Source organism: Lycium barbarum, chromosome 1 (genome assembly GCF_019175385.1).
Source record: "Lycium barbarum isolate Lr01 chromosome 1, ASM1917538v2, whole genome shotgun sequence".
Lineage (NCBI taxonomy): Eukaryota > Viridiplantae > Streptophyta > Magnoliopsida > Solanales > Solanaceae > Lycium > Lycium barbarum.
The window spans coordinates 68,889,516-68,910,449 of NC_083337.1; the positions used below are offsets into that span (position 1 = coordinate 68,889,516).

General features: G+C 36.0%; 1 protein-coding gene across 3 annotated transcripts; it reads left to right on the plus strand.

Annotated features, from left to right (window-relative positions):
- The first annotated feature begins 2,542 nt into the window (after positions 1–2,542).
- On the plus strand, positions 2,543–12,078 carry LOC132635812 (carbon catabolite repressor protein 4 homolog 1-like). 3 transcript variants are annotated; one of them, XM_060352361.1, is made up of 12 exons: positions 2,543–2,934; positions 6,959–7,709; positions 8,199–8,285; positions 8,356–8,439; positions 8,536–8,622; positions 8,716–8,802; positions 10,772–10,825; positions 10,910–11,001; positions 11,139–11,253; positions 11,440–11,587; positions 11,737–11,892; positions 12,007–12,078. In XM_060352361.1, the coding sequence occupies exons 1-11, from the start codon at positions 2,777–2,779 to the stop codon at positions 11,880–11,882; spliced, it is 1,809 nt and encodes a 602-aa protein (XP_060208344.1). In that variant the 5' UTR covers positions 2,543–2,776; the 3' UTR covers positions 11,883–11,892; positions 12,007–12,078. The 3 variants fall into 3 exon arrangements, with proteins under 3 accessions (XP_060208344.1, XP_060208335.1, XP_060208353.1); XM_060352370.1 differs by adding an exon at positions 3,533–3,615 and having other exon boundaries at positions 2,804–2,934; positions 11,737–12,078; XM_060352352.1 differs by having other exon boundaries at positions 11,737–12,078.
- Positions 12,079–20,934: the final 8,856 nt, after the last annotated feature.

A 20,934-nucleotide genomic window follows, 5' to 3' on the forward strand; every position in this document is an offset into this window, starting at 1 on the left:
CTGGGTACCCAGGTAGGGTGCCAGTCGCGGCCCACGGGGCTGGGTCGTGACAGCTGCACTAAAAGGTATGCAATGTTGTTGTCGCCCCATGATTTATTCTTACATAGATCAAAAGATTGTTGTTGAGAGGAGAAATATAACACAAAAACTCGATTTAAAAAAAAAAACTTGACTCTTATAGCGAAGTGTTGTTCTATAAGGATGCTATTATAGAGATGTGTGCCTATAAGAATTTAGACGAAAATTTTGCACCTTAAATTTTTATAGCTTTTCTTTCATGCATCCTAAAATGATAAGACAACGATAAAGAGGATGAAGTGTTAGGGATCTCTTCAAAATGGATTCGGGTTAATGGATCAAGAATGAGTTGGCTAATATCACACAGACCACTAAAATTAATACTGTACCATATATATTTTCTAGACGGCGCAGCACGGGCCGAACACTTTGGATTATAGTGTATCTATGTGTATGTAGTTGTGTTTGGGTAGTGATAATATATATATATATATATATATATATATATATATATATATATATATATATATATATATATATTATGTTGAAAACACGATTAATATAACATTGTAGTTTGTGCTCCGTATCCAAAACTTTATTATATTAGTATTTGCTACGAATACAAAGTTGGAAAAAATTTATTAATACTTTTTAAAAGAGAAGACTTGTTTAAAAGGAAACTATTTACCTCTCTTTGAGATAGCAATATTTAAGCATCAGTTGATACTTTGAATTTTAATTTGATTAATTTAAAGTTGTAAAATATTCTATTGTTAATGTATGTAGATTGGACCTAAACAATACTTATTATTTTTTATTGAATTTTGATATGGATAATTCTAATTCAAATTATTAAATTAATTTTACATGTTTAAAACAAAACAAAGTAGAAATTTGATTTTCTATTTAAACGAAGAACTACTATTTTTTAATTTTTGGTAAATATTCTTGGTTTATCTCAGTTTACTTGTCATGTTATCGTTTGCCTGGTTTTTTAAGGAAAAATTATAATTTGACTAATTTACATTATTAATTATTTGATCTCCATTTAATATTATTTTTTCATTTATGACATTAATCTCTTTTCACATTTATTAGAATAAGAATAAAAATGAATAAGAAATTAAATTCTATCTTATTTTAAAATATAAATATTTTAAGTATACTTATTTAGTAAACAGCCGTCCTACCTTGGTAGGAGTAAGGTCTGTATACACTCTACCCTCCCCAGACCCCACGTTGTGTGATTTCACTGGGTTGTTGTTGTTGTTGTTGTTGTTGTTATTTAGTAAACATAACAAATAAATGACATGACGGAATAACAAATACAAAAGTTAAATATCTAGATTAGATCTCAGCCTAATATAAGAAAAGAAAGAAAATTGTATGGTTTGACTACTTAACCTTTTAAAGAAATAATTTCATTTGCTCCCACTAATGGGTTGATACGCATGTGACAATGGATCCACCATTATTGACTTAATGGGGATACTTTGGGAATTACATGAATATTGTTTGATTTTTTAATATGGGGTGCACTTTTTTTTTTTTGACATTGCTTGTTTTTTTAATATGGGGTCTACTTTTTTTTTTTTGATATTGCTTGATTTTTTTAATATGAGATCCATTTTTTTTATTCCATGAGTTTGGAGATGGTGGGGTCCACTTTTTTTTTTTTTTTTTTTTTTTTTTTTTTAATATAGCTTGGTGTTTTTAGTATGGACCCATCTTATTTTTTTTTTTATTTTTTTAGGGTTGACTGACGACGAAGCATGGGTACTATATAGTTTTTAATAATATGGGGTCTACTTTTTTTTTTTTGATATTGCTTGATTTTTTAATATGGGGTCCACTTTTTTTTACATGAGTTTAGAGATGGTGAGGTCCACTTTTTTTCCTTTTTTTTTTTTTTTTTAATTTAGCTTGGTGTTTTTAGTATGGGGCTCATTTTTTTTTTAGGGTGACTGACGACGAAGCATGGGTAAAAGGGTGACTGACGACGAAGCATGGGTAAAACTCATGCTTCTACTAAATTTTTAGGGTGACTAATGACGAAGCATGAGTAAAACCATGCTTCTATATAGTAGAATAATTAAACTTTGTATATTCCATTTCATAGCCTGTTTAGAAGAAGAGAAAATTTTAAATTTAAATTTAATGTTAATGTTAATAGTAATTACGGCCAATAGGCGGAAAGAGGATAATTTAATACTCCCTCCGTCCCAATTTAAGTGTCTTATTTTTCTTTTTAGTCTATCCAAAAAAAGTGTCTCTTTCTATATTTGATAAGTTGACAATTCAAACATCCTACATGGCAAGTTTATAACCACAAGATTCAAATATTTTTTTGCTACTTTACACACTTTTAATTTAAGGTCACAGGATTAAAAAATCTATCTTTATTTTTTAAACTTTGTGTTAAGTCAAACTAAGACAACGGAGGTACAAGCATTATCATTTGGTTAGGGCATTTTTGATTTTTTAGATCCTGTCCCCTATATAAGTGGATTTATTTAGAAAATAGAAAAAAGAAAAAAAAAAAAGAAAGCTTAGACGAGTGTGCGTCTTCGCTCCAGTGTTTGTATCTAAAACCCTAAAATCAATCGATTCTCCCCTCCTTGTCTCTGTAAACTTTTCCCTTGTCTCTCGAAGCTTGCCTTGGGTCACTAATTGATCAAATCGGAAGGAAGGGCGGCGATTGGTGCAGAAGTGAGGTGATGGGGGATCGGCCGCGACTAGTGAGAAAAAGAAAAAGAAAATGCTGAGTGTTGTGCGGGTGCATCTCCCGTCCGACATTCCCATTGTAGGCTGTGAACTTACTCCCTATGTTTTGTTGCGTCGTCCAGATTCCTCACTCATTTCTCATGATATCCCTCAATCCAACCCTATTCACCACTCTTTCTTGACATATAAGTGGTCAGTTGATTATTGCTTTCTCTTTTTAATTCCTCTTAGATACGCTGTTATTTTATTGCTGGAAATATAAATTATATTAGGGGATATATACAACCTGAGTGTACTTGTAAGGGTGGCTTTAGTATGACTGCCTTGTCAGTTTGAACTAGTAGAATGGATGTTATATACTCTGGAAGAAGTACTACCTCGTTAGATGTTTTGTAACTTGCTCCTTATCCTTCCTTCATGAAATAGGATTATAACCACATGTGAATAAAAGACTGTCAAATCCCAATACAGACAAAAAGTGATTTCTTCCCATCTGTCTAATCTATTGCGGGAAAAGTTACCCGACATCTGTAGGGTGGGAGATAGCAAGTACCTGCAGTATAATTGTGGTGCGTGAAAGCTGGCCAAACACCATCATTCTCAAAAAATGTATTGTAGAATCCGCCCTCCCCCGAAACCCCAAATCCAATCCTTAAAGTAATCATTTGAAAATTTGACCAGAGTATTATTGGAAATGTGTGAAGGCCTGATTTCACTCCTAAACTGTGAGAAATTACCATAATGATGTTATCATGGAGTCTGGGATATTGTCTGACAGTGTTAGGTGCAGCTACTTCCACAATCTACACTAGGAGCAATTGCTTTTTGTGAAGAAAATGGAGCTATGATGGGCCTGTTTCCTTACTCCAGCGGGTAAAGTGTAACCTGAAAAAATAAGTTGTTGTATTTAACCATAGGAGCATTTGGTGCGTATTGATCTAATGAAGGATATTCTACTTCAAGTTGTTTGATTCGCTATTGCCCAAAGTCCCCTTTGGCAGAAAGACATTTGTGGCAAAGCTTAACTTCATTCTTGTCTTAGCTTCAGGAAGTAATTTTGGTTTATGACTCAATACTTATGTAAAATATAGAGGTAAATATAAGCTGCGACATACCACATTATATATATTTTAGGGCAGTATCCGACTCTCTTATAATACTAGCTAAGATCTCTTCGTACTTGAAGGGAACTAGCATAATCTGAGGTAAAATTTCAATCTTTTTCAAAGCAGGAAGCTTGAAAGTATGAATTTCTTATGTGTATCATCTCAATGAGGAAATATCTGAATGTCTATGTTTTCTCGATTAACTGTTTAACTAGTATGTATCTATGATTGCATCCAGGGGATGAAGTAAAAAAAAAGAAAGATGATGGCCCCTAGACAGGTCTTAGGGAGCTAACAGAATCCAGAAACGGATTTCCATCATTCAAGGGCATAATCCTTTTTGAAGGAATCTTGCTTTATTTGTATGATGTGATCCTTTTCTTAGATGAGATATGATGTAACTGGAATGTCCCTTTTTTTGGTATTGTGCATGTACTAAATCGGATTGAAAGAATTCCATGCTTTTCACTTATCAAAAGCTTGCATGCCTAGCAAGGTGTGAATGACGTAACATAATAACCTTTTGAGGAACTGTGGATTTTTATTATTCTCTAATGATTTATTGACTAGTGGAACTTTTCTATATGTTGTAGTACATGCCTGAGTAATTCCCAAATTTAAATTTAGTGATCGAATACTTGATCCGATTTTGCAATTTAATTTCGGCAAAAGAGCCTCTTCTATATGTACTTCATACATATTAGGTTAAAAAGAAGGGCAGCCTGGTGCACAACGCATCTCCCGTTAGTAGGGACCGTGAAGGGTCGCATCCCAAGGGGTTTGATGTAGACAACTTACCCTAATGCAAGCATTAGTGTCTGCTTCCACGGCTCGAACCTGTGACCTATAGGTCACATGGAGGCAACTTTACCATTGCTCCAAGGCTCCCCTTCAACATATTAGGTTGTATACCTAAATATCATATTTTCCATTTACAATAATCTAGCTAGATGAGTAAATCTTCCAGACAAGATGAAATCCTGATTACATCATATTTTTGCATCATATTTTTGCACAGGAAAGGTTAAATTCGAAGTGGATTGAATTAGATCTGAAATCAAAGCTAGAAAAGTACGATTAATTAAATCTAAATCCTAGTGTCAAATTCCCAGATAGGCTCTTATGATCTAAATGGCTAAACAACCAAGAAGTATAATGTAACGTTTTCGTTATCACACTCAAAAAAAAAAAAAAGAAACAAAAAGAAAAGGAACAGTGCTCCAGCTACTCGGGGATTTCTCGGTTATAAAAAAAAGAAAGAGGGAAAAACCAAAAGAAAAAAAATAATGTTCTTATGGTTTTCTCCTGATAATATCTGTATCCTTTGATCTCATTAACTTCCTTTCAAATTTTATCTTTTGCATTAAGAGGGACTTATCATTGGATCAGGTTATTTATGTTGAAGACATGTTACCATCTGAAAATGTTTTGGCATTGTCGGTATAAGCATTAGGTGCAGCAGGTATAGGACGCAAATGACACGGTAAATCGTGAAAGAAGATTTTGATAACTGCAGAGAAGTTTCTTTTTCTTTATCCAAAAACTGCAGAGAAGTAACTGAATTTCAGTGGTTGGAGAAAAAGATCAATAAAAGTTACTTTTTATATTAACAGATAAAACATGGTAGGTGCACCATTTTAAAAAGTTTTTGGCCCTTGGAATTTCGTAACTGTAGAATGTTTAAAAATGTTGCTTATTCTTGTTACTTTATTTAAGCTTTGGAGAATTATTTTGTATATTTCCTTGAGTTGACATAAAACTAAGTGTGCATCTCTATAGGTGCACCTATAAAGGGAAGTTCCTTATTGGGGCTTAGTGTGTCGCAGCTTGTTGATTTCCATCTTTTTGTTGACATGCGAAATCATAGGTGCCACGTCGGCCATGAATTTTGTCTTGAAGAATGCGGCACTAAACAATAAATGCAGTAGGCAAATCTGTGGATTAATAATTATTATTTTGATAATTATGAAAATGTTGTGGATGAATATGTTAAACGATTAGGAACCTTTCAAAAGAATATGTTTAACGATTAGGAAATTAGGATTTTGTATAAGAAAAGCTGCTAAATTTGAATTAAAACTTGAAATGCATTCTTGCATCTTAATTGGACTTTTAAAATTGTTTTGAACTTAAATGACATTATTTTTGTTTCATATATTTCCCTTAATGCAGTTTTTTTTTTCAATTCCTTTGTCTATATAACTGTTTTTTGTCTTATAGTTATTTCTTCTTTGTCACATATATATATATAGATTATGTATTTTTGATGCGCCTTTCTTTATTGAAGTGCGTCTCTAATTGTGGTTTGTGCTTAAAACCCTGGCAGACCTTGGCACCTTTGACACAATACTGCAGAACAGAGAAATACAAGAAAAAAATGAGAACAAATGAATCACTGCGGAAATTTGTTAATGAAAAAATCAGTTGACTCTTACAGATGTATGTTATAGAAAATATACTTTTCACTGCTGGCTTCTAAGTGTATCAGCCATGTCTACGTTAAGACGTTTATTCCTCGAGGTTTTATATTACGTAATCTATATTTAAGCTTGAAATGTGTATGCTTCCAAAGTCCTAAAAAAATGAATTTCTTTTTGCCCCCAGGGGTTAGCTCAAGGCAAAGGTTGAGAGACTTGTATCTTAGGTCGCAAGCCTGAGCCCTGCGTCAAGCGAACTATGTCCAATATTTAGGTGTAGAAGGGTAGAGGGTGGACCCATCCCCGAGCTTCGAAGGCTACGGTTGGTCCAAAGGGTTGACTGCAGACCGATTTTCTCGGTCATAAAAAAATTTCAGAAAATCCCAGAAACAGCTTAACAATCAACCACATATGGTCACCGAGAAAACAGCTTAGAAATCGCCCACATGCGGGCACTGGATTGATACCTGGGTATGCCAAAACAGCCTTTTGTAGTTGATATTCCGGAAATTATTGCCGACTGCTAGAGTATGTTTGACTCTTACACCGGCTATTTGGCTCATTAACTTCAATTGATACTTTTCTCCACTAAAAAGATGTGGTTTGAACTGTCATTTCTCGTTGCTGCCAAGAAAATCAGTATTTATGGAAATCATTTTTCATTACTTGTTTGATATATTACTTCTTTTGCAGGTACCGTATACAAAGTGATAGAAAAGTTGCCATCTGCAGCGTCCATCCATCTGAGCAAGCTACGTTGCAGTGCCTTGGATGTGTGAAGGCCAAAATCCCTGTTGCGAAGAGTTACCATTGCTCGCCAAAATGTTTTTCAGATGCATGGCAGCATCATCGTGTTCTGCATGAACGTGCTGCTAGTGCTGTGAATGAAAACGGAAATGAGGAGGAAGAAATATTTGGGCGATTCAATAGTACAGGATCTGGTGTTAATACGAGCTTGACTTCTTTGCAATCAAGCGGTAGCTTGACAAATGGAACCACACCTTTATACCCTGTGGCAGTAACTCAAAGAAATGGTGGTGAAACCTGGTTTGAAGTTGGACGCTCTAAAACATACACCCCATCTGCAGATGATATTGGTCACGTCCTTAAATTTGAATGTGCTGTCATTGATGTAGAAACAAAATTACCTGTTGGACATGCTAGTACTGTTTTAACATCTCGAGTGATTCCAGCTCCATCTCCTACTCCACGTCGCTTGATTTCAGTTAGTGGAGTTGATATACCAGTGCATCTAGACTTAGATAGCTGTTTATCATCTTCAGGAACTTTTACTGTGCTCTCATACAACATTCTGTCTGATGCATATGCAACAAATGAATTGTACAGTTATTGCCCCTCTTGGGCTCTTTCTTGGACTTACCGGAGACAAAATCTATTGCGTGAAATAGTTGGCTACCGTGCAGACATTGTTTGCCTTCAAGAGGTACCCTGTGACATGAGCTAACATTATAATATATAATTATTTGGGTGATCTTGTTGGATCTTTGGAAATCCAGTTAGCTTTGACTATGACAGACCGGTAGGTGTGAAAATCTTTTCATGCTACTCAGGAGGTTTCTTTCTTGCTTCTGCATTGGAATTTAGAGTAGATAGACCTTCTTACGAGTGTATTTTAACTTTTTTGCAATTCCTGAAAGGGTTACAGTGGCTCCAGTGCTTGAATAAAACCATGCTACTGTATTTCCTTTTTCCTGAAATACGCTCTTATTTCTTCCGTTCCTTTGGTCAAATAAATATGTTTGCTTCCTGAATTAGTGAATTTGTTGCCTGCATAATCAGCTTCTTTAGCTTAAAGGGTTTCTTTTTCTTCACATGTATGCTTACCTGTATGATTGTCATGTTAAATGGGCTTGTGAATTACCTATGGAATTATAAATACCCGTATCTAAGTGCTGTATGCTTCCATTTTCAGGTTCAGAGTGATCACTTTGAGGAATTCTTTGCTCCTGAGCTGGATAAACATGGTTATCAAGCTTTGTTCAAAAGAAAAACAGCTGAGGTTCGTGGCGAAGTATGTGTTTTCATCTGAAAGTTTTTGATTTCTAGTGACACACCTTTTCTGTATGCAGGTGTACAGTGGGAATATCAATACTGTTGATGGTTGTGCCACATTTTTCCGCCGAGATAGATTTGCACATGTTAAAAAATATGAGGTATGGAAGCACTGTGTGTTCCTGAGAAGGGCTTTACTTATAACAAAATTTGTGCAATAATATTGTTACAAGATTCTTTGCATGCACTTGTTGCAGGTTGAGTTCAATAAAGCTGCTCAATCTTTGACTGAAGCCTTAGTTCCTAGTGCCCAAAAGAAGACCGCACTAAGTCGTTTGGTTAAGGTATCTTGCTGAATTTGTCAAGTGGTTCCTTGTTGGCTTATGAAGAATTTGATTCAGGACTGGGCTTATATCTCACTAGCGTGTGCTTGACAGGATAACATTGCACTTATTGTGGTTCTGGAAGCCAAGTTCAATAACCAGGGGGTTGACAACCCTGGGAAGCGTCAACTTGTTTGTGTGGTAAGGAACCTGGTGCTCCTTTCACTTTTGCTTTTAGAGTTAACTTCTGTGTTCTGTTCTGTACTGTTATCTATGAAACAAATTCAACCTCTTTAGCAACCATTTAACTATTATTTCAAGTTGCCTGTGCTTTTGATGTTCCAGTTACTGTATGATTTTCGTTGTATTGTTCATTTTTCTTACTGTCAAGAGCATCATACAGTGTCATCTATATTAAGCTTAAAGAAACTGCATTGGTGAATCTAGCTAGTTACAAGACTTGAAATTTCCAGAAACGTCAAATGAAATTGTCAAAACAGATCTTAATAGTGGAGCTTCTTGCATCTGACCTGGAAATATCATCCGTAGGGTCTATTAATGGGTACACGTCATTTAAATGAAGGTAGTTTGCCTAGTGCTTATAGTTGCTTCAGTGTAGGTTTTTTCGGTTAAAGAACGTTCATGATCTGCTGTAGGTCTCATGTTTTCCTTTCGAGTGAAGCACTATTTTGCAATATGACATGTCCTTTGCTGCCTGCATCTTTATTTTAGGTTTTGACTGATAGGCATCTTCATCATAGGTCATGGTTGATAGAGTTGAAGGCCCTTCAACTATTGTAGATTTGTGTCGGTGTTCATCATATTCTTAGGTTTCTCTAAAGTGATATCAGTTTGACCTATTTGAAAGAATCCCGGTCTCTAGAATTAAAGAAGAATCTCTATCTTTAAAATATAGAATTGTTGAAACACAAAATATCTAGACTTATATTTGAGGGGTAGTAAGACAACTTTGGACTCAATTTTGAGGCCTGGAACATTTTCTTTTCATATTGGTAGTATGATCACTCTAGCCGGAAAAGAGGACTTTTTAAAAGGATATTTATATTTATGTTGAATCGGTGTTTCTGAGCGGCTGTTTACTTCTTTCCCAACAAATGTTCTTTCCTCATTATCTCTTTAACAAAATTTAAATAAATGGTGTCGACCTTGATTGCTAGTTTATTCTTAATTTGATTCTCCTGGAGAGAAGTACAACAGTTTTGGCAATGCGCAAGTTAAGAAAGAATGATCTTCATCCAATTAATTCTACAGGGAAAAGCAAGAACAGCAACAAAACTGCTAAATTAGGAGCAGCCCCAGAAAGAACACTATCTCTCCTGCATAGCTTGCTTTAAAAATTTACTCCTCTCTCTGGTTCAGACCACGTGGTAGAAATGAAATTATGCTCTCCCCCCCCCCCCCCCCCCCCCCACACACACACACACACACATTTGTCCTTTTCTGTGTCCCTTTTTTTTTTTTTGTGCAGCTGGGGCATTGGTGAGAATGATATCAAATCTGAATTTAATAACTGATGGCCAGATGATTTAAAATGTCAAATCTCTTCCCTGCCAATAGGCAGTTTTGAGCATATTTTCAAACCAGTCCATTCCTATTTCATGAGACAGTCGTGGTTTACGTGGACAACATGGTGCAATAAGCTGACACAACAAAGCCATATCACACTCTGGCTCCTCTCCTCTACATTAAAATGCGTTATGTTGTACCACCTACCTTTTTCACTTATGTTCCCTTTTTTACTCTATATATGACGTATTGTTGGATGTGATTGTGGTATCATTGATAAACTACCATGGGAAATCACTGTTATTTCGGCTGTCATATTGGTAATCTAATGATGCCTGGAGAAAATAATAAGACTTTGAATCTTGTTCTCCTGCGGGAGTCAATTTCCTGGAGAATTAGTTTTTTTAATCAGAGTTTTACAATGCTGTGGTTGACATGAACACATTGATCTGGTGAAAACTTTTCTTCATTACAAGTTTTTGCATTGAGCTTAAACAGAAGTCTCTGGCATGCTATTGTGAAAGTTGGAGCAGCCAAAAGTTTATCTTATTAATTCTTCTGTTCTTTACCCACTTAAATATTGGTGAAAATATTCTGCTGGTAGCGCACCTTACTGAAGACATTCCTTCATTTCTGAATGCAGGCTAACACACATGTTAATGTTCATCAAGAGTTAAAGGATGTTAAACTTTGGCAGGTTACTATTAGATAACAATTTAGTTGTCATTCTATCTTTCAGTCTTGAAACTTAATTGGCAATTTGTTTACATTAAATATTTAGGTTCACACACTTTTGAAAGGACTAGAGAAAATTGCTGCTAGCGCTGAAATTCCAATGCTGGTCTGTGGTGATTTTAATTCAGTTCCTGGAAGGTCCGTGTTTTTCTTGATTTCTAATTGCATGTTCTCTTATTGGCATTGTTAAGAGTTGCACCTCTATTTCTCCCTCATTTTATGCAAAAATCAGGCTGGAACAGTAACATTACTGATAAAAGCTATTGGCAATGCAGTGCTCCTCATGCACTTCTTGCAATGGCGAAAGTTGATCCAATGCATCCAGATCTAGCAGTGGACCCTCTTAGTATTTTGCGTCCAGCCACAAAGTTAATGCATCAGCTGCCATTGGTATCACTTCAGTAACTTTAGAAAGCTCCCGTTGTAGATATGTTTGCTTCCCCATGTCCCTACCCCTTCCTGAGAGCAGACTGAGCACATATATATTTTTGTATTAGACTCCATTGTTGAGAAGACTAAATAAGTTCTGTGACTAAACAACTCACATTTTGTTTATATTTGTATATTTCTGTATAGGTAAGTGCTTACTCATCCTTTGCCCGAATGCCTGCGGTCCGTGGACTAGAGAAACAACGAAGGAGGATGGATCCTAGTACCAATGAACCCTTGTTTACAAACTGCACCAGAGATTTTATTGGGACTCGTGATTATATATTCTACTCTGGTATAGTTGCATGGTTCTGTCTTAACATATTCTACATTTATGAGTTCTATTCCATTGTACAGTCATAATTACACAACAAATTTATGTATCTATCTGATAGAATTTTGTGTTTAGACTGATATGCGTGATGGTTTGATATGTGCTTTCAGCCGACTCTTTAACTGTTGAATCGTTGTTGGAGCTCTTAGACGAGGAAAGCTTGAGAAAAGACACAGCACTTCCTTCTCCAGAGTGGTCCTCTGATCATATAGCACTCTTAGCTGAGTTTCGCTGCAAGCCTAGAACTAGACGCTGACAATGGATGGGTGTGCAATTTGTTTCTATATATATTTGCCTGTAGAAGCTCACCCTTCGCCGTTGTTGGTTGAGCATTTGTCCATTTAGGTTTTTGTTTTGTTACAATGGTTCATTTGGTGCAGGTCTTGCTTGAGGATTATTTGAAAAATAGAAACACAAACAATCAAAAGGACAAATATATGTCATTGTAAGAATAGTAGTGCCCCCTGCCTTCTTTTTTCGGTGTCCCGTGGTGGGATAGCTGTTGATCTTCTTTGTGTTATGCTTACCATTATATCATCACATAGAAAATTATGATAGTTTTTAATTTTAAGTAGTCATCCGGCAATTTGCGTTGTTGTATGTTCTTTAGAATAAAAGCACAATTAGAATAGAGGTGCAGACTGGGTAGACAGAAATGTAGGGGCTGAGGAAGAAAAGTGGTTCAGCGTTGTGGATTTAAGTTCCCGATGACGTTTGCTCGTGTGGTTAATAGATAATTATGGACATGAAGGTTAATTGGAAATTCTATTTGCATTGCCGGGCTGAAAATACTGAATCCTGTAGAAAGTTACGGAAAATATATTAACAAAGAGAGTAACGCACGGAAGTAGAGTTCTAGGAAATGGGCATAAATAAATATTGATTTGATCTGCCAGCAGAAATGGCTGATTTACATCTAGTACTATAACGTCGTAAATTAATCTTTGTTTGACCTTATACAATGACTGAACAATACGAGCCATTTTCTTTCGAAAGAAGCAGGTTGTAATAAAATGCTAGGAGTAAAATGGATTTCGTTATTTGAGAAATCCAAAAATGTTGTAGAGGAAAATGAAATAGCAGCGAGGAACGCTGTAGTGTATGTACATACAGCATTTCTTAAGCGAATTTGCGTCTTGCTCTCTTAGTATTAATGTTTGGCCCAGAGCATCGTTGTCGGTTATTAATATACCATTCCCGGAAAAACTCAATAAGTAGAGTTATTTTTTAGAGAATTTCCTTGCACAAATTATTGTGTCTTTTAGGACAATAAAATCACTCGACTATCAATTTTTTCCTAAAAACATACTAAACACTTCAAAAGCGTCTTTCTCTCCTTGTTATCATGCCATGCTATTAAAGCTAGGGGTGGGCATGGTACGGTATATACCGATTACTATACCGAAATCAAAATTTCTTATACCGTGGTTTTGGTACTATGGTATTTGGTATGCATTTTTATGAAGTTTGGTATTCGGTATTCATAAAAATATACCGAAATACCGAATACCATACCGGTATATAGTTATATATACAATTCATATATATTAGTATTATAATACTAACAAATATATTAACAAGTATTAGTACAAAATTAATTGTTTAGACATTGGAATTTAGATTAATCCATCTTGATTGAAATGCTCTTTTTGTGTAATTGATGTGCTTTCTTTTGAATATATTTACATGTGTAAGGTGTTAGTACGATATAATTGAGACGTTTCTTGAATAGCCGAATTCGTAATTCTCTATTATATGAGTATATGTAAGTTGAAGTCAAACAAACTATGATACTAATTTACCATACCGAAAAACACCGAAATCAAACTTAAAAATACCGAATCATACCGAATTAACTTGGTATGGAAATGGTTTAGTATTTTCAGAAATCGAAAATCGAAATTACAGTACCGAAGTTTTCAATATCATACCATACCGTATCAAAGTTTCCAATACGGTACCATGCCCATCCCTAATTAAAGCCCCATTTTATATAAAAGAATAAATCTATTTAACTCATTTAACCAAAACATATCTTGTACGCGATCAAACATGACTCAGTTAAAAAGCAGCAAAGGAACAAATTAACATGTAAGCTAAATGAATTTAAGTTAAAAAATGAAGTTTTTAAATCTACGGATAAGTCTTGATATTTTAAAAAATGAATTGAGTTACTTTTAGGCTATATATTGCTAGAAACTAACATGACAAGTTGGAATATATATATCCACCATGAATCAGGAGCGGGCGAAGACATGCAGCTTCCATTTTCAGGGTACATAGTCACGTGCTGAGCAAAGAGGTATATATCACACTCATTCACAAGCGCAAGGCGCGGCATATGCCTGAACGAGGAGAGGATTTCCCTAAAACAAAGATAGGTGTGTCAGGAAACAATGTGAAGTCACCCCTATATATATATATCAGTGTTTTTATATATATCAGTGTTTTCAGAGGCGTTTTCAGGGCTAGTCGTACCAAAAACGCTCCGCGGCACAAATGAAAGGCTGTAACAGCCCGTTTGGTCGTTATAGTGCTTTTGACCCATTTAGCCTCGTTGACCCTTCCCCGAATCCTGTTAGTATGATTTTGACCTGCGGGGATGGGCGACATGGTTCCCGAGGTAATCAGGTGAGTTTTATGGTGACTTATGAGAATTAGAACCTTAACGTGAAAAATGGTTGACCAAAAGTTGACTTTTGGGTAAACGTGTCCGTAACCGAATTCCGACAGTTCCATTAGGCCCGGAATGTGATTTATGACTTAGTGGAGTCATTGGTTTGGTTCCGGAAGGGTTTGGGTGTGGTTTGAGTCATTGATGGAGAAATTAGTTAAGTTAAAGAGTTAGAGTTGACCACGGTCAACATCGGGTCAAGATGACCCCGTGTCGACATTTTGAAAGTTCCAACAAGTTAGTATGATGATTTTGTACTTGTCCGGAAGTTTTGGTGAGATTCCGAAGAGTTTAAAATGGATTTGGGTTGTGTTACGCTCGTATTCGATGTTTTCGCCGTAGTTTCTTTGGCCATAAAGGGTACCATATTGATCAAATGACCTTTGTTTTGTGTTACGATTGAACCATTAGATCAATATCGTAATTACGAAGCCATGGCAAAAAGAATCGTCGCATTTCATTTTCGTATGAGGAAGTTATGGTCATTTTAGCACGGACAGCTGTTGCTGCACCTGGTGTGTCCGCTGGGGCGGACTTCTGGTCCTCTGTAGCGGACATCTTTGTGTATAAAAAAATCAGACTGCGTTCATTTCGTATTTTGAGCATATCTTGAGTTCTAGAGCTCCGTTTGAGGTAATTTTCGCGACGTTGTTCTTGTCTCAACGAGGGGGTAAGTATCCAACCTTTATTTTGGTATTTTCCCATGATTATTTTCGTTGGTTATCGTTTTTATTCGTGTTTGGTTGGGGAAAATTGGGGTTTTAAACCCAAAAGTAGCAAAGTGGTAAACCATGGATTTGAGGTTCAAGATGAAGGCTTTTTGAATGGGTTTTCTGGATTTAGACTAATTAAACTATGGGTAAACTAATTTTGACTTAAATTTCCAATTTTGCCCTTGTGGCGCTGGTTTGGCTATTTTGGGTCCATTTTTGTGTTTTGGGTAAAACTATGGCAATATGGGTATCCTTAAATTCGTATTCTAACGTAGAAATTGTAGTTGATAGACGTTAATCATTCTGAGGCTCTCCGAAGAGGGAAGGCAAGGCGAATGTTTGATTGTTCGTGGCTTCTGCTCGGTTGCCAGGTAGGTTACGACTTACCTTTTTGGTTAGACTCTAGTTGGCGAAGCATATGTAGGAGTTAGTTATTGACGGAGAAAGCATGTTAAGCCTTTGGGTATGAAGTTGGGATGGATATTCTTAGGATTGGTATTGTTGACTGTTTTGTGGGCTTGTTGCCTCTTGTGGTTTATTGGATTGTTGTCATGTGTGTGATATTGGAGTACTTAGTTGTCATATTGTGATTATGATACAATTGTCTCTCACTTATCTTGACATTAACATGGATAGAGGAAAGGACTTGCCTTGATATTGAAATTGTGATATGTGCCCATGTGTGGCCTGATTGAGATTTGATTTTGATTTACACTTGAGATTGATACATGCATATCATTCATACACATTCTACATGATTCATCGACGTGAGCTGTGATTTGATATTAATAATGATAAGAGGGAAAGTGAAACATCTGAGTCTTCTTACTATGGTGTTTGCTATGTGCATATTTCATATGACCTCTCTTGTATGCATATTTGATGTTACCTATGTGGTCCGAAGGAAAATTGTTCCGGATGTGGCATTGTACAGAGTAGGGAATAGGTTCATATTGGTAATTGCTTTACGGATGTTGTCATGCTTATTCAACCTCATGATTATTGTTGAAATTGGCATTCATACATGCATTTCATCCTGCATTTCTCATGACATCATTGTAGTGATTGAAACTCGATATTGATCCGTTTCTATGAGTGTTGTTGGTTTATGCAAGACTTGATATGACTTATGGTGTTTGAGATTCCATAGCATATTCTTTGATTTCATGGATTTCTTGCATTTATACACCTTATGCATTCATTTGAACCTATACATTTGGATCGGGTTGCGCGCCATAACATATATATACACATACATATTGGATCGGGTCGCGTGCCGCAACTGTTACACCTCGAAAAATTTCATGTCATTGCCTAGTGAATAGACTAACGCAGGGTAAGGAGTATACGATGTTTCTATAAGTAAGAAAGGTTATTTAACGATTTTAATTAAGATTCCAAAGATGTTGGGAGTAAGAGAAGAAAGTTCGTTAAAGAATGTTGAGCACAAGTTGTATTTTGAAGAACGATGCGTAAAGTATCGAGTTAATGTCGACTTGATGACGTCTTAAAGAAGAGTTATAATTCTCCTTAGATTGTTAATGAAGTGTTAAACAAGTGTCAAGAAGGTTCCATAAGGATTGGAGATCAAACGAACGACGATTTTTTTTTCCTGAGAAATGGGGTTATACGACCGCTTATGCGGTCCGTATAACATTATACGGTCCGTATAAGGGTCCGTATAACACCCAACAGGAAGATGGTTTCCCTGATGATGAACCACGGACACTTGTACGGACCGTACATGTTATACGAACCGTATAAGTGGTCCGTATAATACTCGACGGGCTGAATAAGTTGCAAGTATAATTACATGTTCCCACTCTGATTTTCTCATTCTTTCCACTTCTCCATCTCTCTCAAGACTTCTAGAGGGTTCTACACATTTCATCTTCAAGAATACAAAGGAAGTCAAAAGTTCATATCATAAATTCAAGTGAATCAAGTGCAAGAAGCTCACTAGGGTTCATCCAAGGCAAGAAATCCCTTTGGAAGTGGAACTAGGGTTTTCCTCAAGTGGAGTATTGCTATCCAAAAATCATTCCTACTCAATCAAAGGTAAGTTTTATGATCATTCCATGTTGTTTAAAGTATTGAGAGGTTGAAAGACTTGGATTATGGAAGGAAGTAGAAATTGGTTACAAACATGAGAATAGTGACATTGTTGAGTAGTAGATTAATATGAATCATGATTCTTGATATGTTGTGATTATAATTATGTTATGAATGATGTTAAGAACATAGGAGAAACATTAGATAAGGATGAATGTAATGTTGTATTATGAGCATGATTATGGATGACCTTGAGAGGGAGTTGTGGGAGTTGGATAATGATGAACGTGACAAGATATTATGAATGTTATCATTGATGATTGGGAGTTGATATATGATATGGAGAAAGTTGTATAAACAAAGGAGATGCTGCCCAATTTTCTCTAGCTTTAGTTCAAGCGTGTTTACGTTATCGATTATCTAATATTAGTATGAACTCTCTTGAAGGTAGAAACGTGAATATTGGAGAGGAACGTTCAAGTGATAGAGTAGCTAAACGAAAAAGGTATGTGAGGCTAGTCCTTTCCTTTCTAAGGCATGAATCTTATGACATGATTTTCCCTTATTCTCCATGACCTTCTTACATTTCGGAAATTATGAGTCTATGTTCATGAAGAGCTTCATATGAGATAAAGATAAGAGATACGTTATGAGCATAATAATGATGATGATGAGCTTAAGTTTAAAGATTCTATAGTTCATGATATGATGTAGAATAAAGTTCATGACATGAGGTTCTACAAAGCTAATGACCCTAATTATGATTAATTAATGTCGTTCATTGTGCTACACTCACCTTATATGCTAATTCCTTCAAGGTGGGGCAGAATATTTATGAAACTCCATAATGGAATCGGGGGTTCACGACCTTATGTCACCCCGATAAAGTATAGTTGTCTTTGAGTTCCTATGCATGCATTATAGTGAGTACATGATGATGATATTACACCGCGCGTATATGGCCGGGCAGACACAGCGAAGGCGGGCAGCGTATACACCATGTCTAGATGGCATGGGCAGACACCACTAGTGAGCAGCATGAGATGGTTACCCCGGACGTGGGAGGCCTGGACGCGGGCTAATGATTATCACACCGTACCTATATGGTTGGGCAGCTTATATATGTATATACATACATGACATGATGATGTTTATGAAGTAAGTTAGCATGCATTATTTCCTCCTTAAGTGACAGTCAGTTACAGGTTGTTCTCCATTTGATGTCTCCTTAATTATTGATATGTCGTTATTGCTTATGCCTTACATACTCAGTACAATGTTCATACTGACGTCCTTTTCTTTGGACGCTGTGTTCATGCCCACAGGTAGACAGGGAGGCGACCCAGATTCATAGGAGCTGATCAGCAGGTTTACAAGAGCACTCCATTATTCCGGAGGTGCTATTTTGAGATATTATTTTGTGTACATATTTGGGCACGACGGGGTCCTGTCCCGTCCTTATGTCTAGTACTCTAGTAGAGGCCCGTAGATACGTATGTGTGGGTAATATGGTCTCATGATTTTCCTCACTGCATATATTATTTTGATAACCGAAGGGCTTATGTATATAAATGTAGATATGCTTGAAATTGAAAGTGGTTTTCCTTATGCCTAGAAGTGTGAGAGTAATAGATAAATGCAGAATAAGTATGATGACTAGCAGTATGAGTGGTGCTCGGTAGTCAGCTCCGGGTATCCGTCATGGCCCCCTAGTCGGGTCGTGACAGCAACATATATATATATATATATATATATATATATATATATATATATATATATATATATATATATATATATATATATATATATATATATATATATTTGGATCGAGTTGCACACTGCAACAAGGGATCGAGTTGCACACCGTAACAAGGTATATGGACCTCGCGAGTCCCCCATCGGTCATGACTATTGAGATGTGGAGGTATTCCATCTGTAGCATGTGTGTACGATATGAGACAGTTGGCCAGTGTATTGCATTGCATTGCACACACATTCATATTACATCCATTCACATCTCTGATTCTGGTTGTTGTATCTGTTGTATTGCATGGTGCGTTTTAGCCTTGATTCCTTGGTTGTTGATTTGTTTGAGATGTTGCATGCTTGTTAATCATTTACCTAGACACTTGATGGATCCGAGGGCTAGACGTTCCGCCTAGGCTATGACTGTAGACTACTGAGATCTAGCGTGGTTCACATTATTGCAAGACTTACATGTATGTGCTTAGTGACTGCATTTGGACTGCTTATCTGCCTATCTTTCAGTTTCTTTCTTTTATATATGTTAGCTAATTGTTGTCGGCCTATGATGCCTACCAGTACGTGTTGTTTGTACTGATACTACTCTTGCTACATCCTTTTTAGGGGTGTAGAGTTGTTCCAGGTATTTGAGCGAGATTCAGTTAGCCTTCAAGGATCTCATGGAGTTCATCAAGACTTTTCTGTTAAATTCTCATTCTAAACAGAAGTTGTATTCAGGTTGTGGTTGTAACTTTTATTCAAGTTGTATACTTTGAAACTCTTGTACTATTCAGACCATCTTCCTTGGGTAGTTTATGTATTTCCGCAATTATTGCTTTTATATGATATTTGAGACTTATTAGCATTTATATTATTCTTCCGCATTGATAGATTGTATGTTGGGTAAGGGAAGGGTTCGCTCACCGGGGAGGATGTGTGGGTGCCCGCTCGACCCTCGTTTTGGGTCATGACAAAGGTGTAGATCCATAGGGTGTACGTCCTAGAATTCAAGTCCGGGGCGCAAAAGCATACGCCCCGGGCGTAAAGGCGTACGCCCTAGGCGTTAAATTTGATTTTTATTATTTTAAAAGTTGTTTGCTATAAATTATGATTTTTATTATTGGTATAATGATATTTATACTTTATGTTATCATGTTTTCATGTTGTAGTGATTTTTCCTAAAATATTTAAATAAAGAAAGCAACTCTCTTAGAAAATAACACTGCTATTAATAGTTTTATTAGATGATTATGCCTAAATTTGATATGATAGAGATTTCATGGCACTATGTTCCTGAAGCAACTTTATCCATATTTGGTCATTGCTCTTACACATTTTGCGCTTCTCCTTCTTTGAATATATAAATAAAAGTCGGTGCAAATATTTGTTGAGGTTGGGAAGGACTAAGAGATCTGGAGATTGATGGTGAAGTGAATGAAGATTTCATTTTAAAGATTATCTAGGCTATTGTCATTGTTTGTATTGTTACCTTTCTCAAATAATATTTATAATAATTCTTTTTATATTATTGGTGATTTATTTGCAGCACTTTAATTAAAACTTAAATTTTGCTAATTTTTAGTAATAAAATTATAAAATTGAAGATACATGAGACACATGTCCCGTAGATCTATGGGACTTACGCCTTGCTCCATGCTGTGTAAAACGCCTCGCCTCGCGCCCCTGCCTCTTAAAACATTGACACACACACACACACATAATATATATATATATATATATATATATATATATATATAGAGAGAGAGAGAGAGAGAGAGAGAGTGAGAGAGAGAGAAATTAGTTTCTCGATATGTGCGTTGTACGTGTATGTTCTTTCATGTGGTACATGATTTCATAAGTAAAATAATATATTAAAACAAAACTTTTTAATAAAATAACTACACATGAAAGAATAAAGTACAAGTTCGTGTGATAAATTAACATGAATTGTCGTATGATGAGCTGTTCGCCGAAGTCAAGAAACAAATATGATGAATATTGGAATAAAAGCCTGGAAAAGAATTAAAAACAAATGAAGACAATATGTCTGATTTAATAGGCTAACAATATAATAATCTCACCCAAATTCAAGAAGGAGAAGTCTTATTCGAGTCAGCAAATAAACA